Raw genomic sequence first — 23,136 nt, 5'->3', positions numbered from 1 at the left:
GTAAAGAAGCCTGAAAAAAAAAATTCAAGACTTCAACAGGGTTTGAACCCATGACCTCGCGATACCGGTGCGATGCTCTACCAACTGAGCTATGAAGCCACTGACGTTGGGAGCAGGTCAACTGTGGGTTCATATGTCCCCGTGAAAGAATGATATATGAAATAAATCATATAAAATAAATTATATAAATTAAAATCATATGAAATTAAATCATATGAAATAAATCATAATAAATTTTTTTTCGGGCTTCTTTACACAATTGCATAAATTGCATTCACAGCGACAATCATTTCTTCAGTTTCATTTCATTTCCGCAGTTCATATATGATTTATTTCATATATCATTAACACTCATTTCTTTCACGGGAACATATGAACCCACAATTGGCCTGCTCCCAACGTCAGTGGCTTCATAGCTCAGTTGGTAGAGCATCGCACTGGTATCGCGAGGTCGACCACGGGTTCAAACCCCTTTGAAGAATTTTTTTTTTCAGGCTTCTTTAGGCAATTGCATAAATTGCGTTCACTGCGACAATCATTTCTTCATTTTCAATAATTATAATATTATTTAAACTAGGAATGATACTAAGGACACTAATAACAACTCTGCATGCATATTAATTTAAGAATGCTACTTTGGATTATGGTGATAATCAAATAACATGATGATTGGAAAGTAATGCTTATGCAAATTTTAGGGGGATAAACAAGGTTTTTTTGATCAATGTGAGATTGGAGAATTGTATACAAAAGTGAAAAATGTATTAAGATTAAGAAATAAACTTACTTATTTTTTTAAATAGTTTTACATGTAATATTTTGACGCAATAAGTCATTCATACTTACTTTAATTCTTTTTAGTCTCAAAGTTGATGGCAAGGGTTGAAAACATTACGGGTTTGAAAGCTGTAAGTACCAGTAACACCACTGGCAAGCCATGGTCATCTGGGGCTAGTATGGCTGCTGAAGTATCTGAGAATACACAAGACTACTCTTTTGGGGACAACTATTATGGGGGTAAGCAAATGCAAAATGCCTATTGTAAAGGAATATCAAACATAGGATAATAGAAAAAAAACCTAGAAAACAAAAATAATAAGAAACAATTTTACAAAAACAAAGCAAAAAGAAAAGCAAACACACAGAATAAAAAAAAAAATAGAAAGGCAGTGTTGACCGGAATGACAGAGTGCTGCAAAGTTACAGAGCTTATAATTCTGGCAATTGTGATTGTCCTATGGATTCACGGAGGAAACTCTCTGTCAGCCGTATTTTACATTAGCAAACTCAGAATTGTGTGGCAAGGGTATTAGACATTTATCTGCCTTTTTTATTTCAGCCATTGAGTTTTTAATTGATGATGAGGACAGTCTTCCAAAGAAAGTCAAGTATGCCATTCGCTTGAGGTCTGAGGTATATCAGCCATGGAACACAGACTCGACTTATCCACAGTATATTCCCGATAGCCCGGCCTCTGCACAGTAAGTAATGATAAGCTCTCAATTATGTATTGATGTAACTGTAGTTATATGAAAACTTGCTGGATTTGTCACCCATTCATAATTTATTAAATTTTGTCACTGTATCTGCACACATTATCAATGATACAAGTGCTGTGCTGCTTATAGGATCGAATATACCCATTAAACCATTGAAGATTTTGTCAAAAAAATGCTATATGAAGGTTAAACCTAGCAGTTTTATGATCACTAGTTTCCATGCAAAGTGACATCTGAGTGAGAGGAATGAGTGCAGAAATTCTCTGCTAATGACCTGTCACTACCCATGCCATTTCTGTTGAAGATCGGTCAAAGCAAATTTCCCTTGTGGCACAACCCAGTTAAAAGTCAAAAGTATTGTGTTAGCCAGATTAGGGTAGTGATACGTTATCATTATGATATTTCTGGGCTTGTTCCTGAGACATCATTTTGTGGGGAGACCAGCGGTGGCATAGCGAAATGTCAACTCATTACACTAATACAAAAGTAGGCATTGATGGAAAAATTTGAAGCTAATTAAAACAGAGATACAGTTGTGGATTTTGAAATGCTAGCCGAGCAGTTTTTTGTTGTTTGACACAAAGCTGTGGTTTTGTTCAGTGTCTCTGCCCCAACTGAAGAAATAAACCCATTTTATTTGCATTTTAGGTTGGGTTCCATTTTCGTGTGCCAAATCAGATGCTAATTACCCTCTGGTTTTCAGCATCTTACAAAATGGTTTGAGCTTTGGGAGCATTAGGGCCTATTTATCACTTTATCCTGTTCTTTCCTTCCCTCAGGAGCAAATATGACGGCAAGTTTTTGGCACTCCAGTATGCAGTTGATAGGGCTATCATGCAAATGCAAACTGCCTTATCACATCGCTTTTATGTGAAAATGCAGGCTAGTATGTTAATTATGCAGACATGAACGGTTACGTGTACTCTATAGGCCTTCACTATTAATTCCACCATGTAACTTGTTAATTTACGGCAACAAAAACCTTATCACAGTCTTGAGGATTGGGGTTTTAGGAAGTTTGTCTTTGTCAACGTCATCTTTATAGTCACTATCATCGTCATCGTCATCATCATCGTAATCATCATTGCCATCTTCATTACCACCATCATTATCATCACAGTCAGCGCCATCATCATCAATATTATAATCATCATTATCATCGCAGCCATCTTATTCCTCTTCGTCTTCATCATCATTGTTGTCGTTGTCATAATAATTATGATGGTGATGATGATAGGAATGGCGATGATGGATAATTATTATCCATCATCGCCATTCCTATCATCATCACCATCATCATTTTCATGATTATAGTTTTTGTCGATCATCATCATTATAATTATATACAGTTCTAAGAAGAAGCTAGCCAAGAATAATAGCAGCTCAAGATGACAAATAATTTATTTGTCATCTTGAGTTGCTATTATTCTTGGTAAATAATAGCTTGTTCGTAGAAATATATATAATCCTGTTGCACAAACCATAACTGACTTTGTGTTTTTCCTGCTGGTACAGGTTTTTCCTTACCCAAACTATACAACAAATTTTGCGATGAATATGGTATCCCTGTTTATGCCACTGCTGGTTATGTTGGGCCTAATGTATTCAGCTATGACAATTATCAAGGTAATACAGTTATGGAATCGTTTTCTTGTCATACCGGTAATTGTTTTGTGCTGAAACATTTTTAATTCCCTTAGTTCTCAGAATAACAATGTTTGCTTGGGCAAGGTGTATTCCTTAGTAAACAAAGTTACAACATCTCATGAAAAATTTTCGTGCTTCTTAATATCAAAGTCTCCTAATCTATTACATGTACATGTATTTGGTATCAGTGTATTGTGGAGATTTCTCTTTCTAGTATAACATAATTTTGGCTTGTATTCTGTGGAAACAGGTGATGAACGTTTTTCTGACAAGTGTAGTTGGGTTTGCCAAAAAAAAGAATTTGTAAAAATTTTTTTCCTTTTTTAAACTAATAAAAGCTGTACTGTTTAGTTCATTTGAAAAATTTTAGCTACAGTTGTATTTAAAATTAGAGGTTGGTTACAGGTTTTGACTAAACTTTCTGTTATATGTATGACTTACATTAATTTTACTATTGTATGGATTAATTTTGCTAGGAGCTGGTTCTTGAGAAACAGAGCCGTTTAAAGGAATCAATGAAGATGATGGGACTGCCAAACTGGGTTCACTGGAGTGCATGGTTCACTAAAAACTTGTTGTTCCTTCTCATCTCTGTTGTTATATTTGTCATTGTACTCAAGGTAAATATTGTATCTCCTGCATCTCTCAGTACAGTTAACGTTGTTTTTGTAACTATGTTTTATTTCTTGTCTTGTAATATCTATTTTTGATAACTAGTGCAGTTTTCTCCTAACAAATGAGCTTTGATCTTTTATTAAATACTCTCAACTTATTCTTAAAGGAAATTTATGGAGATCAGTGTAGAGAATTTGTTTTACTTCTTGATAGTACAGGTTTCCTTCGTGTTTAATTAAATTTTTAAGTCTTAGAAGTGATCAACATCAGTTTTCACCTAACAAATGAGCTTTGATCTTTTATTAAATTCTCTCAACTTATTTTTAAAGGAAATGTATGGAGATCAGTGTAGAGAATTTGTATGTGGATATTGGGGCAAAACAAATTTAGCCACTGCAACCTGCAGATCGGAGATAATTTGCCTTGTGAAGGATCGACCAGTATTTTACGTACTTTTGAAAGCTTTCCTAACTTTAGTTTTGTTTTGATTCTTTCTGTAGGTCCTGGTGTTTAAATATTCAGACGTGACTGTGTTATTCGTTCTCTTTCTCCTTTACATCTTTGCCAGCATCTTATTTTGCTTCTGTGTCAGGTAAAGAATTATTTTTCCTTAATTTTCTATTGCAACTTGTTTTGTGCTTATTCCAACATGGGCCTTCACCTCTAAATAAACGGCTTAATTGACTTAATCCACGCCGCTAGAGCGCCCCGGAGAGCTTGCTTGCAGCCTAGCAAAACAAAAACTCTGCAACTCGTGGCTAAATGTGGTAGCCGTCGTCATTCCACTATCACTAGGGAACTTTCTTAAGAACCACGACGAAGTTCACGACGACGTCTGTTGACTGGGAAAAGACTGGAACGAGGACGTTGACGACGACGACACTGAATGTAAACACAAATGTAAAACTGTGATGTTAGTTCGCAACAAAATTTTTCGCAATGGTGTCTTTTAAAACAATGCAAGATCTAATTTTTTAAGCCGTACGTCTAATTTCATTGACGATGGAGAATTTTTTGTGTTGTCTGACCTTTTCGTGTGGAAAAACACCTGCTTTCCGCACAAAGATTATTTAACTTTCGACCTGAATGAGATGACCGAGTCCGAGTGTCTGTTAGAGTTTAGACTTGCAAAAAGAGTCATTGTGATGTGATAGCTGTTTTTCATATAAAGTTTATTTCCTCTATATTAAAGATATATGATTTGCCTTACCTAAATAGAAATAAATTTCTCACTTACGAGTTCGCTCGCTCGGCCCTCCACAGCTGTTGTCATTCTTCGAAGTAAAAACAATTCATTATAGTACACTTTTAGTCGAATTTTCAATCAACATCGCTTGTTAGGAGAAAAAAGGAACGATACCTGGATTTACTAGGATAAGAAAAAACAAAGGACTTCAAAAATCGCTTAAAACAGTGGATTTCTACCTGCCTAAGCTAGTGTACTTTGTTTGGCGTCGTCGACGACACCACGACGACTACCACGACGACTTAACACGACGACGAAATTTACTGGTCGCGCTTGCGCAGTACACTGTAACTCACTTCCGGACGTCGTCGACAAAGCCGTCGTCGTTGCTCTCAAGTTCCCTAGTTTTAGCGCGAATGTCGTTCTGGCGAAAACAAGATATCAAATGTTAGAAATTTTATCATTTTGCGATCGGGAAGGCGTGTGACCCCCTTCACTGAAAGATAACAGTGCTAACTTTTCTGGTGAAATACGGTAAAATGAAGCTTTGCGGGGAGTCTATATTTTGAGAAGACGCGAAAAAACTTTAAGTCAAATCTCGTACTCGTAGTATGGTGACCTGGGTTCAAATTCCGGTGTCGACGCCATATATGACTAGAGTTTGTTGTTGGTTCTCTCCTAGTGAACCGTCTTGATATTTGAGACTTGTTTCTATCATTGCAGTGTGTTTTTCTCGCGTCCTGTTCTTGGAATGCTTCTTGGTGCGCTAATCTGGATCGCAACACTGGTACCCTACTTTGTAGTGTATAATGACAGTAAATACAAAGCAATGACCAGGTACCAAGTACACGTTTACTTAACTGGTATTATTCATTCAAAATATTTCCCCAATTCTGATTGGTTAAAAGCAGACGCATAATTCACCTTAACCAGTTACTGATGACCAAATTTGGAAGAATTTTGTGTTTAACGAGGAAATGACGTCAAAAATGAAGCCTTCTACAGGTTAATGCACCGTTAACCGAGAAGACCTGAGGACGAGGTTGAGTTGTTTTCGTTGTAAAAACTAAAATGGCGGACACTTCACTCGTTTCAAGATTAAAAACTACAGCTGGTACTAGGCGAAATAATGGCTAAAAACACAGAAAAAAACAGCAAGATAGACGGCTTATTAGCTTATCAGTTTCAAGTCCAGGTTATAGAAACAACCAAAATACAGCAAGAAAGACGACGCAAATGTTTCTTTCAACATTGGTAAAATCGTGACCCTTTCTCGATGTCGAATGTCTCGCCATTTTGAGCCTACGCTCTTTAGGCTACTTCCTAGAAAGAACTCCAGTCTCCCTGTATGACGCTACTGTTTCAGACGTCTCTCCCTCGCTGCTGGGGACATTTTATTTTTTGCACCACGATAAAGATGTGTTTAAGTGTTGTGTCTCTACTGTGAATTGTCCCTTGCGGCGTGGAGCGTGGAGAGATGGCTATATTCACAACCGGGGGGAGGTACTTCCTTATAACAGGCTAATGGGGATGTGCTGCTGGATGGGGTCGCATTTTCACGACTGGATTGACGATAATGGGGTCGCATTTTCAATAGAGTTAGAATGGGGTCGCACATTTTCGGATTTTTTGGGGTAAGACAGTTCTTCATATTTTACTGTTAGCAAACTTACCAGAATTTTCTGCATCCAGTTTAACAAATAGGTCAATTCATGAAAACAGTAAGTGACTAAATTGGGATCGCGAAAATTGCATAATTTTTTGCCCAAAAGTGACTAAGATGGGGTCTATAATTGGTCACAGAATAGACTATAACGGGGTAGGGGTTCTGGGAGGCCAGCGGCACATACCCAGCAAAAATTTACCCCCCACAAAAAGTACCCCCCCCCGGGATTCGCAGGCTACATAAACATTAATCTGCAGACCCGATCTGGCGAGCTTGAACAAGCGAAATGAGCTGGTAGCTTCCTGCAGACATGCGCGCAAATTTCTTCTTAGCAGCTTTACATCTTCCATTGTCACCCAATAGTTAATGATTCAAATTCTGCGCGCGCGTATGTAGTATTAGCGTACGTTGTAACGAACTTTTCGTGGGCAATTTTATCTGAGGAGTGCCGCAGATGCCGTGCAGTACAAACTAACTAGTAGGCTGATTTAGCAACAGAACGAGAAGGTCAGTTGACGACTGCGCGCGCAAATCAAACAACTGGCTTGGCCAATGGCAGAGCGGCAAATTGGGCACCGCAAGTCGAGTTTAGTCCTTTCCGCGCGCTTTCCCGACGTCAAATGACGTTCCCGTTCTGTTGCTAAATCAGCCTAGTAATGAATTGCCAAGTCGGATCTTACGTTGATATTTTCATCACCTAGATTAGAACGCTCTAGTCCTTCTATTGACCACTCTGCCGATGGGCGTGCATACATATCAACTGGTAAACTTCAATCTATGTATATTTGGATTTCCTTTACAGATCAGAGAAGGCTGGCGCTTGTTTGTTGCCAAACACCTGTTTGGGTCTCGCAGCCAAACTCTTCGCGCAGTTTGAGACCATCCGAGTTGGAATCTCTTGGAAACAGGTTTCCGAATACCCTTCACCTGATGAGAATTTCAATATGGTTTGGGTGTTTTGCATGCTGTTAGCCGAGTGTGCAATTTTTGGCACTATCACTTGGTGAGTGGGGCGTAAATGTGAAGCAAGACACAAATGATTACCGACGTAAACTTCCGTTTGATAAGCCCTGGACTTTATACATCTTCGTAAGGGTTTTTAGTGGGGGGGGGGGGGGGGGGGGGTGGTTCATGGGTAGAGAGGTTTAAATTCGGGAAGAGGAAGCTTAGTAGTGTAGTACATACAACGAACCACATAGAGATCAAACTGGGGGGGGGGGGGGGGTGGGGGCGACGGGGACGCTTATAACCGAAATAAAGAAACAAGTTATAGCAGTGCTGAGTAAAATTCGTTCTGCATTTATTGGTTTTTAATTAAGCTTCTAAACTTCATAAAAAAATTCAAACTTCATTTCAATACAAGCTAGAAGGGGGCTTCTAATCAGATGTACTCTATTATTCACAGTTAGGCCCATAAATGGAGGGGGTGGGGGTGGGGGAAGTGGACTTATGAGTAAGGAGTTTATAAGCGGCAGTTTGCGGTAGTCAGTGAGTGTACGGTCTAAATGGCTAGAACACAAAAGGGAAGGAAATTCACTCACATCGACATCACCTTTTTTCACTAGGTATGTTGAGGCGATATTTCCTGGGGAGTATGGAATTCCTAAACCATTTTACTTCCCATGTTTGCCGTCGTATTGGTGTGGTGTTAACAGCCCGAAGGTAAACCTCATAAATTGGCAATTATAAAGTTCCTTAGTAGGAAGGATTAATGATGAAAATAATTATGCTAAGAGCACCTTAACAAATGAATCCGTCAAGTATTACTGTGCTTATTTACGGAGGCTTAAAGTATAGGACTTGAATGTTGGAGAAATAAATTTCTGTGCTAGTGCTAAGAATATTCTTTGTTTGTTTGTTTTAGTTGAAGTTGCCGTGCGACGATGAGGTATGTCCAAATAAGAAATGAATTTCATGTACATACTTTCTGCCCCTCTGCCAGGCGCGGTTACGAAACAGGTCAAGTGGCTGTTGATGACTACTACAATGTCTGTGGAAACGTCAATCAGCACCATCAACAGCCTAGACTACAAAACAGTCCATATTTTCGCCTTTTTTAAAAGCGTGCGCGTGGTACGTCAAAGGAAAGGCCTGGAGTCAGGGTAAAAGCGGCGAGTGAGACTAGGGAGAGGCGCGAAAGAGAGATCCGTATTTCTTCTCTCGCCACACAAGTGTGGGGACCACGCGCTTCGCGCGAAACTATCACTCCAGCACTTCGCAACTTGCAAAACCGACTTTAAGAAAAAACCCGACTGTTTTTTAGTCTACCAACAGCCTTATTAACTTCACTCACCCAGATAATTATATCCAGACTCACGCCCCATTTATATGGAGACAAATTGTCCTGGGGAAGAGGAACACCATCCCATCCTAGTTAACTTTAGCAAGCGGTTACTGGAGAAAGAAAGTTCACCCATTTATCCGAGCCAAGATCTGACAACGGCGCTCCCGCCTTGACCGAGTTGACCCGGCTTGACGAGCCAGAATGTTTATGTGGAGAAAAGTTGGCCCAGTTGCGATGGTGACACTGCCGTCAAATAAGGGTGACCCGAGAAAGCGTGTGAACCCTGCTTGCTGAGCCAACTTTTGTTTCTCATGTATACGGTACGGTTCGCCAAGTTTCCCAAGGAAATATAGGAAACGTTGGCTCGCCCAGGGTAGCTCGGATATTTGAGTGACTACCCGGGACAAGTTTTTTCAGATCATTATACGTTTCTGGAGAAATGCCCACCCACTCCTCCCCTAAGCCAACACCAACACTTTTCGCACTTGCTTTTCACGTAGGGCAAAATGTTGATTTAGGGGAGGGGTAGGTGAGCAGTTTCCCAGAAACGTGTTATGATCCTCACGGGGCATTAACCTCTACTTCTAGACTACAATACATCGAGTTTATGCCTCTTTAACTTTTAAATCTGCTTAAGGTTACTGTACAGGAGGAAATGAATGTGATCTTAAATAGTGGTGCTAAATCTCCTGTTGACGATGAGGATGGTAAGGCAGATGTTGAAGATGAACCGGACTTACCAGTTGGTGTTGCCATTAAAAGGCTTCGGAAAGTTTTCGAGGTACATGCATGCATAATGTTCTTATACCTACTGCCCCCTGTTAGGGAATCCGGATTCCGGAATAGGGGAAAATCTGGAATCTTAGGCTTCGGAATCCGGAATACAGCTCAAGGAATCCGGAATCCCTACAACGATTGGAATCCGATATCCAAGAATCCGGAATCCAAGGATATCTTAGATTCCCTTGTATGGAGTGATACTTAACACACTTTCCCCTATTTTCGAATGAAGAATGAAAAAGTTGTGTTTGTTGTGACTCAAGGCTTGTTATGTACTAGACTGCGAGCAGTCTCTCTTTTGTCTTCAAATTTAGTGAGGGGAGTACACGTGTGTGGTCATTTTAGTCTCTCGCCTGTTTCAAAAAGAGAGACAGCTCGTAGTCTAGTCATGTACATATATAATGATGAATTTCCAAGTTAAATTTGTAACCCATTTTAAGAGAAAAATGATTTGATTTTTCTTTTAAACCTAACATTTTTCGATATTTTTGTTCCAAAGGGATCTTCAGGTTCTAAGGTGGCTGTAGATGATCTGTCGCTGAATATTTTCAAAGGTCAAATAACCGCACTTTTAGGACACAACGGTGCAGGAAAAACCACAACGATATCAATGTTAACGGGACTGTTTCCGCCTACCACCGGCTCGGCTGATGTTAATGGCATGAGTATCACTTCAAACATGGATGCTATTCGAGAAAGCCTTGGTTTGTGTCCTCAACATAATGTATTGTTTGACAGGCTGACCGTCAAAGAGCATCTGGATTTCTTTATAAGCTTAAAGGTATGAAAGTAGCTTTCACTGAAGTTTTTTTTCGTTATACGTTTAAAACAAAGGGAAGCGATCGTGAGTCTCGGCGAATTCGCAAGTTGGGAAAATTCGGCGGATTTTTTGGCCTTAATTTATTATCAGAAAGTTATTTGAGAACTTTCATAAACCACCCGAAACAGTATTTCGCCACAATTTCTAACACATCAAAGTTAGTTTCGTCCAGCTGCAAATGCCCTTCCAAGTAATTTTTCATAAAACACTACTTCTAATAAAAATTATTGGATCGGCTTTGGGCTGATCTCTTTATCCCCTATATTCCCCTCCCTACCCCCCCCCCCCCCCCTCCCTCGGTAATGTTGTGCACCCATCTTGCTCCAAATGCAACATTGATTAGGGTGGAATGGGAAAGTTGCCAGTTTTGCAAATATCACTTGAAAACCATTGTAGACCCCTATATTCGGTATTTGTATAGGTAATAGCATGATTTGTAGTGATATTTGGCATAAATACCACGAGTGATATTTCGAAATTGTTATACGTAATTTCACGAGCCGTTAGGCGAGTGAAATTTGAGACAATTTTGAAATATCGCGAGTGGTATTTATGCCAAATATCACATACAAATCATGCTATTATTTGTTTATACTACTACCCACAAAAGGTTTGTAATTTTCACATGTAGGTATTTCAAATTAAGCTGAAATACCACTGTTCTAAGCCAATCAAATTGTAGAAATTTCTCATGTAGTAGTATAAGGTAAGTGATAAAACACTATTTCTCGTGTTTGCCGTATTACTGAAATTATTTTGTAAGAATTTATCCCTCCTGAGTACTAGTTGGCTTATTTGTAGGGAAAGTTTGGTGTTGAAGCTGACAGTGAAGTAAACGAAATGATTAATGACATTCAGCTGGTGGATAAGAGCAATACTGTGTCATCCAAACTGTCTGGAGGAATGAAAAGAAAGCTAAGGTATAATAACAAAGTCTTAAAATGTTGCTTATAGTAATTACGTCTTTACAAAACAGTTTTTCATTTAGCAGGGTGGCCGAGTGGACAGCGCGTCGGACTCGCAATTCGGCGGTCCCGGGTCCGTGTCCCGCGCTGGCCACTTGCTGGATTTGTTCTCGGTTGTCCTGAGTTCAAAATCTCGGCCACACTTACACGCAGTGCCTGTATACTACAATGAGGAACTAAAGTGTTGAGACAATCTCATAAAATTGCCCGTTTTTGCGTAGTGGACATATATATCCCCTCGGCTCCCCCTGTGTACCCCCAACCCGCCCACAAAAAACAACATTTATACGGGGGTAGGAGGATTTACGGCCTTTAAACAGAATTGAATTACATTTATAATTCAATTCTGTTTAAAGGCCGTAAATCCTCCCACCCCCGTATAAATGTTGTATACATGTTACCACTGCTCTAAGCCAATCAAATTGCAGAAATTTCTCATGTAGTAGTATAACATTTAAAATTGTTGACAAAAGGGCGCGTTTTAGACAAGTGTGTCAACTACCTTTGTCACTGATTGTAGATAGATAAGCCAAGTGCCCTATCCACCATAAACAAACCTTTCACCCTTTTAATCTTTAAAACTTGCCACTGCCTCTTATGGAAACTACATATTTTCGTGTTCTTTTATCACATCCGTCATGACTTCCTTATTTTCTAAGCAATGTGTCCGCGAGTTCCCCATAGATTGTACTTTGTTTGATATTATTATTCACAGTTGCGCTATTGCCCTAATTGGAGGATCTGAAACTGTTTTCTTGGATGAGCCCACCTCGGGAATGGACCCCTATGCCCGACGAGGCACCTGGGATTTGCTGCTGAAACACAAAGCAGGACGAACCATCATTTTGACCACTCACTTCATGTAAGTGTTGCCCTCGTATACATCGGTGGATGTAAGGTGCGTTGCCAAAAACACAGTGATCTTAAGAACATTATTTAGTTCGGACCTTGAAATTCCGGTCTTAAGGTCCTTATTGCCAACATCACTGTGAGTGATTTTGGATGTACTTTTCAAAAAACGAGCAGAAGTTTATCATCAGGTTGAAAAACTCAAGGATTCGCCTCCTCATAAAACACGATTGGGAGTTTTTGGAACGGCTTCAAAATCTCTGATACAGATTAACTCATTCTTACGCTAATAGTTAGATTTAGGGTTACTTTGGTCTAAAAAACTGGACGTAACAGTTAGCCATGTCTTTATCACGTATAAACACTCATTAAATATTAATTTTGTTTTGTGTTTTCTTTATGAATTATTAATGAGTTTTTGAAGCTGGAAGCGGAACAGTTATTGAATTCATACAAAAAATCGGACATGAATAAACCATCTGACGGTCTTCTTGCTGTGAAAGTTGAGTATGTTTCCATAACAATGCAGATGGGCTAAAAGATCAATTGCGATCTACCGATTTATTTTATTATTATTTTTTTTGCAGGGATGAAGCAGACTTGCTTGGAGATCGAATCGCTATTATGGCTGATGGACAGTTACGTTGTTGTGGAAGTTCTTTGTTTCTCAAAAGCCGGTTAGATGCATCATTTTTAATTACTGTAATGTAACGGTAAAATATTATCACCAGTGTTGTATCTTCATTTAATTGAGTGCATTTCTGTTATAACTAGCTTTTACTGTTTTTTTTTTATTTCTAGATATGGCGTGGGGTATCACTTGACTTTGGTCAAAAGAGAAAGCTGTGATCAAGATGTCATCTCCAACCTGGTGAAAAGCCACGTGCCAAAAGCGGAAATTATCAGTGCGGTCGGTACAGAAATCCAGTTTGTTCTGCCCGGTGAAAGCTCACAGAATTTTGAGGCGCTTTTCTCGAAGTTTGAAAGTGAGTAGTTTTTCACCTAGTCAGAGATGTTATAATTTAAGACGCACTCTTTTAGCTGTCTTGTATGTTTAAAATACCTCCCTGCTGCGTCATTGAATTTAAAAGCGAATATTGGCTGCGTTCACGTAAGGTTTTTCAATTTGTTGGAACGTTGGATGGTCGAGCCTTAGAAAACAACCGACATTTTGCAACGCCTTCACCGGTTTCTACACGAAATGACGTCCTGGAAAAGAGCGCAGAAATTCCATAATGATGACGCGTCACTGTGGGTAGTGCTTCTGATTGGTTGTGCCGTGTGGAAAATTTGCTTCAACCAATCAGAAGCACAACCCAAATCTGGGTAGTGACGCGTCATCAGTATGGAATTTCTACGCTCGTTTCTCAGACGTCATTTCGCGGGGAAACCAGTGGTGGCGTTGCTAAATGTCCGCTGTTGTCTCAGGCTATGGATGGTCCAATCATATTTTACCTAAAGCTTTGGATCAGTATTGAGGTATATGTACTACTTATAATCGGTCGGTATGACGCCCAGTGATGTACTCGCATGAACTAATAGGCAGACTTTGTCTTCAGATAATCTAGAACAATATGGCGTAACAAGCTTCGGCGTCTCAGTGACAACATTAGAGGAGGTGTTCATGAAAGTTGGGGAAGGTGCTGAGAAAACACTACATGACCAGTAAGTATTCTATATCTTAGAAAGGCCTAGAATTTGTAAAAAAAACGTAAATCGTTTTCGCAGATCCTCATGTCTGCAATTTTGCTGCATCGATGACAAAGCAGTGGCGGCGATATTTGTGTTATCGTGTGGGAGTTCAACTCCATATCTTGGATAAAAAAAAAAAACTAAAACAGCTGCTGTTCACATGAGTGAAATTGTTCTATTAGTGTTGTTTTCACACCACAGTAAAACGTAAAACCCTTTTCAACCTTTTCGTGCTAGTTCTTTACAGTTATATCACCAATTTAAACATACCGTACCCACTCTGTAGCTTTGCTCTGATCGTCCAAAATACGCGTTCACAAAGACACGTCACATCATTCTATGTCTTCTTCGTTTTTAGAGTCGTCGATCAAAAACATCGTGGTGAACAAGTGTCTGGTGGAACAAGCCAAATTCCTATACCTGAGGCTGAAGCAAGCTCAGTCGGAGGTAGGTTTGTACAGTTTCCGTCTGTCATAATCGGAAGTTGAAGCTACACTTGCACTGGACAAGTTTTCCAACTCACTTGAAGTCTTTTCGCCAGATTTCCGTCGAAACGCATGGCTTATGGCTGAGATGGATTCCTCGAATTTCATTTTTGCGTTCTGAAATTGTCGTACTCTTGCAAGGTTCTTGCTGATTGTTGCAGGGGCGGATCTAGGGGGAGGGTGCAGGGGGTGCGCACCCCCCCCCCCCTCGAGATGACCTGCGGTTTTCTAATACAACTGGTATTGTGCAAAAAAAAAACTATGTGGTTTATTGGTGTTGAAGTAGAGCAAGAGACGATTGCACCTCCTCCTAAAAAAAATCCTGGATCCGCCCCTGTTGTTGATAATCAACTAGCATACTATCATGAATTCTGCAATCTGATTGGCTAACGTACACCCTATCCAGCTCTATCTATTTCGTGAGAGAAAGTGAGAAGCGAGCCGACGCTTTGAACAAAAACAAGACAACGGCAACTTCTCTGACAAATTAAGTAGGATTTTCTGACGAAAAAGTAGACAAACTAAAAATTGATGCGCCGCCATAAAATACGGAGTTAACATTTTAAGTGGAAAGAAATACAAATTTAGTTGTCTATGTAAGACGAACAATCGACCCTTTCGGGAATACAGTTCAAAAGCTTGGTTTCGTGTATTTTCATCAAACCTTGGTACATGCCCGTATGCCAGTTGGCTTACACCAAACTAAAACAGTTAGATATCTGGTCAAAGGGGCAACTCGGCGCTACGCGCCTAGCTGATTATTTAACGATGGGGACCTTAAGCAATGACGGCGACGACGGCATTGAAAACATCACTAAGAAAAGGAATTTGCGTCCTTTCAAACTTTATCGCGTCTATTTGGACCCGCTCAATTCGTCAAATGTAGGCGACTTTTCCTGGAGTTGAATTCTTAAGGGCTTTATCCATGTTGAAATAGAGAAAGGAAAATTTGTCGTAGTATGTCCACGTCCTCCATATAACGTCGCATTGGGAGGTTTCACGTCGTAGTCGTGCAGTGGACGTCAAAAAAATGTACTAAAAGCGTGATGCACGTGCAGAGCTATTGTTTTGGTCATAAAACCAATTGTTTTTTGACGTTGTTGCCGTTGTCGTAGTTTCTTATGGTCCCAAATTATTTCTCGAGCCCGAATGGGACTGTTGACTCAGAGGCCATGAGGGCAAGAGGAATAATTGTTTTAGTCAACTAGTTCGTCAAAATTATCGAGACAAAACAACTTTAGCTAGCAAAACGCGATTCAGCCGCCATTGTTTTGGTTTTCAAGCCGGCGCTTTTCGCTACTAGTGGGCTATAACATATAGCCTAGTAGTAGCTCAACCAATCAGAACGCAGCATTGATAATAGACCACTAGTTGGAATTTACTAGTTAGCCATAGAAACTCGAATCCGTAGGCCCTTGCGGCTAGTCATTCACGTGGCACAAAACCACCATGCTGGAGAACAAGGGACGACTGGAACAAGACAAATAAAGGAATTTACCATTCGCCATTCGATGGGATGCACTGGGACGGATGAAACAGAAAGGTTACATCATTTGCCATTTTGGCATAGACCATAATGCACCTTGTTTACCCCCCGCCAAAAAAAAACAAATTTACATAACTATTGTTTCTAATTTATCCTGGGTCTTACAGTCGTCCCTAGAGAAATCGAAGACAATGGTTATGCAATTTTTTTTTTGGTGGGGTGGGGGGTTGGGGGTGCGGGAGAACAAGGTGCATTATGGTCTCTGTCAAAATGGCGAATGATGTTTCATCTGTCCCATTGCGTGCATTTTTCTCCAGCATGCGGTTTTGTACCACGTGAATGACCAGCTGCACTGATAGGGCCTATTGTTAATTAATCAGGGAACGAAAACTAAGGAACGCCTTTCGATCGAGAATTAAACTTGATTAATGTAATTTTACAGAATTTAACACTGGATTAAGCCTGAAGTGGCAGCAATACAAGGCAATGCTGTTAAAACGTTTCCTGAATGCTAGACGAGAGAAGAGACTGGTTTTAACCCAGCTGATACTCCCTCTGTTGATGGTTTGCTTGGCATTACTGCTTATAAAGACTCTTCAGGAACCAATGCAGAATGAACCTCCACGCATACTAAACTTATCCAATTTGAGCATTAAAGGGGCTCCCAACACTGGCTTCTACGCTGACTTCCGTCCTGGCATTAAGAACGAACTTTTTGACGTGAGTTGCGTGCATGACTTGTTCAAAGCAGGGTTAAGATAACCCGGGGTTAGTGCGAAATTTGAATTCAGATATCAAAGCTTAAAAAGCAAATTCAGTTTTATTCTTTTTGCGTACAATTTGATGATTGGATGCTCTAAAAAGAATAGAGAAAATTGTCTGGGAAAATGCTTTTGAAAAAAAGGAAAAGAAACCCAGATTAAAATTTAATCCTAGATTAGCGCTAATTAGCTTTCGAACAACTGGGCCCTGTTGAATAATAGAGGCTAACATAACTCCGTTAAAATGTTTATTTTCAGGTGGCTTATAAACACTTAAAGGACGTAAAAGTAACCTTGAAAGACATTAAATCAGATCTTCAAAAAATAAAGACTGGCAACCAAGGAAACAATATATTGGTGAAGGGGGAAAAGTTTCTGTATAAGGACGATGAACAGGACGTATGCTGTAATTACGAATTTCTGGTCCTGAATGCCAAGTGCAAGAAAGCTGTAAGTTGCTGCCAATCCTCTGTTTGCAACTACTTGATGACAAGGCCAACGTGTTTCGAATGGTTCGCAAAACTATAGAAACCTTTAGTTTCGAGGAAGAGGTCGTTCAAAAAAATCATACTTTTTTCACAGGAGAAGCACGGTTGTTATTATTGATGGAGGTTAAAACCTGCCTTGACCGCAAAATGATTAAACTTCTAACATTTGATAACAAGTTTTCGCCACTACGACATTCTCGCTAAAACCCGTAGTAGAATGACGCTGGCTATCACATTTTCCCGCCAAAATGCTGCTGGCTCACGCGTGCGCACTAAATCTCGCTCTCGTAGTGAAGTCACCCTAAGGTCTCTGATACATTTTTTCGTAGAGTATTTTCGAAGCAAAGGGAAACACTCTTGTTTTTGTCAACAAACATGACCTTAACACGTCTGCGGTAATCCAAAAAATCCTGAAAATAAAACTACAATTGCACTTTGCTCCCTTACCTCAGTCTCAAAGCATAGGATGTATAACCACCATAATTATGTGGCACTCAGCTGAAATCTGCATTAAAGAAGGATTTAACTTTCTCCATTTTTCCTTTGAAGTTCACATCAGGAAAATTGACTGCTGAATCTTGCAAGAACAACAAAAAGTTTGGTTACAATCACTGTCCTGATTGTATGAAAGGGGGCGGAAGGTAATAATAATAAGTAAATATCAGTAGCAATGTTTCTCGCTCTCCTCGAAACACGCTATAGCAGCCGGTTGATCAAAACACGTTTCGCATTTACTGGTATTTTACCCTTTAATCCCTAAGAGTGATCAGCATCAAATTTTTCCTTGTAATGGCAATGCTTTGTGAAACAGACTGGTCATGAGAATTAAGGACATGATCACACAAGATGTATTTGCTTGATATTTCATCAACTTCTCCTCACTATTCCTATAGTAAATGAATAGGGGCGACAAAGGAGAATTTTAATTTTGATCGTAGGTTTAAAGGGTTAATTAAGCTTCGAAACGTCATAGTAAGTCGAATTCAAGGAAAGAATAACTAGAGGGAGCTTACATCGGGGGGAGGGGGGGTGGTGGTTGATTGGATTGGCTTATAATCGGATGTATTGTTTGTTTTCATGTAAATGGACCGATTACTAAGGGAGGGGGGAGGGGATTATAAGTGGTGTGGCTCATAAACGGTAGTTTGCGGCAATAGGCTGATTTAGCAACAGAACGGGAACGTCAGTTGATGACGGCGGGCGCAAATCAAACAACTGGCTTGACCAATGGCACAGCGGCAAATTGGGCACCAGCAGTCGAGTTTAGTCCTTACCGCGCTTTCCCGTCGTCAAATGACGTGGCCGTTCTGTTGCTAAATCAGCCTATTATCTTGTTAATGGGGAGCTTATGGTGATGTTACACGAGACGATTCGCAACCACGATTTTTAGCGCAACACAGCGTTGCAGCATTGTAGCAACATTGTTCCAACATTGCAGCGCTGTTTTCCGCTAAATATCGTCGTTGCAAATCGTCCCGTGTAACATCACCTTAAGGCCCCTTCCACACGTATCCGTTTTTGTCTGAAGACAGAGATTTTTTCTCCCGGTTTGGCCCACCGTTCACACGTATCCTGTAAAAACGGTCACCAAAACGCATCTTTTCAAAAACGCTCCCCATAGTGGAGATTTTTGAAAACGCTGGTTTGTTGTCTACGTGTAGATGGACGAAAACGGAGGTTTTCGCACTTTTGTGAGGAATGCTATCGTTTTGAAAACGCTGGCTTCTTGTCTACGTGTGGACGGACGAAAACGGAGGGTTTCGAATACAATGATGTCATGAATCATATACTACTGACATTACGCATGCTTTGTGAGTGATGCTTTCATTCTTAAAACGATTCGAATACGCTGCGTGTGGACGCATATTTTTTCAGAAACGTTGGACAAAATTCTCCTTTTTCAAGAATAGCCCGATACGTGTGGACAAGGCCTAAACCTATTGTTTTTTTTTTGCCGTTTTCGTTGTCGTCGCTGTCGTGATTGTTTAAGCTCCCTATAACACCCTTTTTTCGTTTTCCTTTCAGCTCGTCTTCCGGGGATTGCACAAACATAACAATTGGTGACACGAAAGTGAACGATTCGATGACATTCTATAATGAATATGTGTTGGAAGAAAGTAATGCTGCTGATTATTTTAACACACATGTTATGGGTTTTAGCTTTAAGTCACGTGATGATAACTCGACTGGTGATCTTGAAAGTATTGACGCGACAGTGTGGTATAGCTTTAAGGTGGGTAAGATGGACAGGACACCTTATGAAGTTTACACAATGCAGTATTCCTTATCGCGATAGAAAGATACAATAGTGCATTGATTGACTTGGTGCTGTATCGAGCATCACCCATTTGAACCTCATACGTTGTGCAAGAGAATTTACGCCAACATGATCTTGACTAATGCTTATCTTTTGCGACTTGCGAATAGTCCCAGCATGTAAGAAACTGGCTGGAAAATTTCAAATTACTCGGATTTCACAATTCGTCAACCGATTTAAAAATGAAAGAATTAGACAAGGTGTCATTGCGAAAATGCCCTGTTGGCGTATTAATATGTGGATTTGCTGATGTATTTTTAATTACTTACTTAATTATGTGTTTAACTTTGCACGTATTATATTGATCAGGGCTATCATACAAAACCAGATGCACTGAGTGCTTTGGTGAACGTTCTGTTGGCCTACAGCAAGAAAGATGACTCTTATCACATTGAGACCATTAACTATCCTCTGCCACTCAATTCCAAACAGCGGGTAACTTCCTTAGCATAATTACAGTCTTGATAATGATAGATAATACATATTTCTTTTTCCCCACCTTCTCCGTCAGAATGCCAAATAGTGAAACTATAAAAAAAAGTCTAGTTTCGAATTAAAAATTACCGTTGAATACAAACATTTACGACACATTCATACGAGGTTAGCCTCGACATAAAGTAAAATATTCGGAAATTCTGGCAAGTAATCATTGTTGAAATTTGAAAGTACACAATAGACAGAGTAATAAACAGGTCTTTTTCTCGTTGGAATTTGTAAATATACTACTTCAGATGGTGGCTAAGCCTGTAAAAATGCGTCTTTATTTCTTTAATTCAGCGGTCATAGCGAAAATCAAAACTGAACTATTATGGACAAATATGTTATGTGCGAAAAAGCAGTGTATTGCAAGGGTAGAAAAAGGGTTACATTTTATCCTGTCCAGTCATCGGAAAAAATCGATTTTAAGAATGGAATTAAAATTGCCATCAGTTTTTCGTCCTTTCTCTGAATAATAACATGTCTTCAGCACTCAAGAGTGTCTTGTTGCCTTGCTAGAAAATATGTTTCTTTTGCCAGCAGGCATCGTGGGTCACCAGAAAGTCATGTGTACTTTTGGATCTATTTAAGTTTGTGGGAAACTGCCCGCCTACCCTCCCCTAGGTAAACATCAACACTTACTTCTCACTTAGAGCAAAATGTTGGTTAGGGGAGGGGTAGGTGGGCAGTTTCCCAGACACCTAAATTGATCCGTACTTTTCTCATAGGCCTTGTTCACACGTAGCATATTAAGACCCTGTTTACATGGAGTGGGGGACCCCGGTCTAGTGGGGTAGGTTTCTTTTGTTTTGTGTCCCCCAGAGCGTGAAAACAGAAGAAACCAACCCCACTAGACCGGGGTCCCCCACTCCATGTAAACAGGCCCTAAAATCGTTTCCCCCGCCCGTCCACACGTAAAAGCGAAAACGATGGAAACACAATTGCATGCTTTACGGGGCATGCGTTGTATGATGTATGACGAAAACGATAAGCCAGGGTTTTCAAAAAAACACCACTCTGAGGACCGTTTTAGAAAACCTGCGTTTTTTATACCCGAAAAACGCCGTTTACGTGTCGACGGAAGGCTAAAACGAAGAAAAAATATCTCCGTTTTCAAACGTATTAGGATACGTGCTTTCTTTAGCAAATTCCTTCGTGAGTTCTTGTAATGACCCACTATGCTAATCATGTTATAAAGTAATAATTAAGATTGTTTGTTACTTGTGCTAATAACTCATTCAAGTCCTTTGTGTGTTTTGTTTTCTCCAGAGTGAAAATATCTGGGCTGTCATGAGCTCGTTTTTCCTTGCTCTGCTTTTGGCTTTCGCTGTCGCGTTTCTTGCAGCAAGTTTCGTGCCATTCTTGGTGAAGGAGAAAAGTTCAAAGGTTTGGTTGACTTTTGTAAATTGAATGCTTTGGTTCATTTGCGCACATGTAGCATGCAAGCAGTAACTTGTTCTCTTCAACGTCACTGGGTTAACACGCGCAAGCTGCGAGCGGCGAAGCCGACGGCGCTAGTAAGTAGGTGGTTTTGGCTTAAAGCTAAACTCGACAGATCTAAGAAAAATGGCGCAGCGGACTGCAAGCAGTCTATGTGCACAGTTATCATGGTCAAATTCATTTTGACAATTACCTTTATCTAGAGTTGGTATTAGCGAAGTGCGCACTTAACTAACAATCACTGCGGTTCCCTTTCTTGTGTTCGTGCAGGCAAAACATCTCCAATTTGTAAGCGGCGTGGACGCCGTCTCCTTTTGGCTGGCCACCTATTCATGGGACCTCATCAACTACTTATTTCCACTGCTTGGAATTATGATCTTGTTTGCAGCTTTTCAAGTAGATTCACTGAAGAATGATCTTGGTGCGGTTTTTCTGTTATTGGTAATGACAACGCCATAATTTAGTCTGGTCCAGGCGTTCAGATAGTGGAGAATGGCGCGAAGCGACTAAAGTGAGCAGGAAAAAGGGAGAGAGGGCGAGAGAACGTTCTTCTCTCTTTCCGTCCACTCCCTATCTACCGTTTACTATTTCTAGTTACTCTCCACTATCTCGACGCCAAGAACACGCTGCTATAATTAAATTTTGAATATTCAGGTTTAACAAACACCCAACTGAAAAACATTTTGAAGCGTTAATTTTCTATGCGACTGCACGTGATTACAGCCATTAATTAATATTGTGTTAGATTTTTAAGGGTTCTGTATGACGTCATCAAAATTCAAAATGGCAGCCCACGGATATTTTGGCCATACCCACACTAATCCAAACAAATCTTTATCCGGGTTCCTGTGGACAAAACCTTTAACCGCTACAGTGGCTGCGGTCACATCAGGTCTACTAACTATAGTTAAGACGGGGATAACTATAGTTAGCTATTTCGGTAATGTGGCCGCTTCTCTGTTCGCGCTAACTATAGTTAGAAAATTTACTCCTCGGTGATCCAAAACAACAAAGACTAACCATAGTTATACCCAAGCAGGGTTCGTGGGTTAGTCTTAAGTTTACAAAGAAACAACCAATCAGAATGTGACACTTCTTTTCGCACGTGCGAGGTGAGCATATACAAATATGCAAAATAAAAACCAAGCGTGATGCGAGGGGGAAACCAAAAACAAATTTACATAGGCTAATAGACCGTTTTACCGATACAGCGGCCATATTGAATTAATTAGATTTAAGAAGTATTATAGGATGCCCAGGGGGCATGAGCACATTTCGTTTGTACTTTCGAGCGCTTTTCGGGAATTTTTTCTTAAAGTTTTCTTAGAGTAAGATTGTAATGGGAAAAAAGATCCTTGTGCCGTGTTTGGATGTACTCTACGTGGTAGATGTGACCGTAGCCAATAACAAATTGAAAACAATGGTTTTGTATGATTTTTTGTTTGGTGAGGGGGGGGGGGGGGGGGGAGGGGAAACAATGTGCATGATGCTGTCGGTGAAAGAAGGTTAAACAATGAGCATTATGCTCTAGGTGAAAATGGTAGTACATTCAATTTTCTATCCATTAGAAAAATAGTTACACGTTAAAAGTTGTTTCTATCAAGTTAGCTCCTCTTCTTGACAATGGATTTGCCCTAAAATAATGCAATGCACTGCTCAGTACACAAAACTACGTTTCC

At 40.1% G+C, this 23,136-nt stretch overlaps 1 protein-coding gene across 1 annotated transcript in view; it reads left to right on the top strand.

Moving 5' to 3' along the window:
* Window positions 1-23,136, top strand: part of LOC140924057 (phospholipid-transporting ATPase ABCA3-like) — a 41,061-nt gene that overhangs the window by 3,564 nt on the left and 14,361 nt on the right. Inside the window, exons 5-29 of the mRNA XM_073374057.1 lie at window positions 862-1,017; window positions 1,340-1,481; window positions 2,279-2,381; window positions 3,015-3,125; window positions 3,623-3,766; window positions 4,262-4,353; window positions 5,671-5,784; window positions 7,416-7,616; window positions 8,179-8,275; window positions 8,478-8,501; window positions 9,535-9,678; window positions 10,177-10,458; window positions 11,299-11,417; window positions 12,178-12,324; window positions 12,899-12,988; window positions 13,113-13,297; window positions 13,871-13,976; window positions 14,362-14,450; window positions 16,417-16,694; window positions 16,994-17,185; window positions 17,773-17,864; window positions 19,249-19,456; window positions 19,850-19,975; window positions 21,287-21,403; window positions 21,728-21,898. Coding sequence (XP_073230158.1) covers window positions 862-1,017; window positions 1,340-1,481; window positions 2,279-2,381; window positions 3,015-3,125; window positions 3,623-3,766; window positions 4,262-4,353; window positions 5,671-5,784; window positions 7,416-7,616; window positions 8,179-8,275; window positions 8,478-8,501; window positions 9,535-9,678; window positions 10,177-10,458; window positions 11,299-11,417; window positions 12,178-12,324; window positions 12,899-12,988; window positions 13,113-13,297; window positions 13,871-13,976; window positions 14,362-14,450; window positions 16,417-16,694; window positions 16,994-17,185; window positions 17,773-17,864; window positions 19,249-19,456; window positions 19,850-19,975; window positions 21,287-21,403; window positions 21,728-21,898 — 3,530 coding nt within the window. The remainder of the gene's footprint in view (window positions 1-861; window positions 1,018-1,339; window positions 1,482-2,278; window positions 2,382-3,014; window positions 3,126-3,622; window positions 3,767-4,261; window positions 4,354-5,670; window positions 5,785-7,415; window positions 7,617-8,178; window positions 8,276-8,477; window positions 8,502-9,534; window positions 9,679-10,176; window positions 10,459-11,298; window positions 11,418-12,177; window positions 12,325-12,898; window positions 12,989-13,112; window positions 13,298-13,870; window positions 13,977-14,361; window positions 14,451-16,416; window positions 16,695-16,993; window positions 17,186-17,772; window positions 17,865-19,248; window positions 19,457-19,849; window positions 19,976-21,286; window positions 21,404-21,727; window positions 21,899-23,136) is intronic.

This window comes from Porites lutea, chromosome 14, assembly GCF_958299795.1.
Source record: "Porites lutea chromosome 14, jaPorLute2.1, whole genome shotgun sequence".
NCBI classification, from domain to species: domain Eukaryota; kingdom Metazoa; phylum Cnidaria; class Anthozoa; order Scleractinia; family Poritidae; genus Porites; species Porites lutea.
Note: the sequence above shows the minus strand (reverse complement) of the source record. Positions and strands in the feature narration are given on the sequence as shown.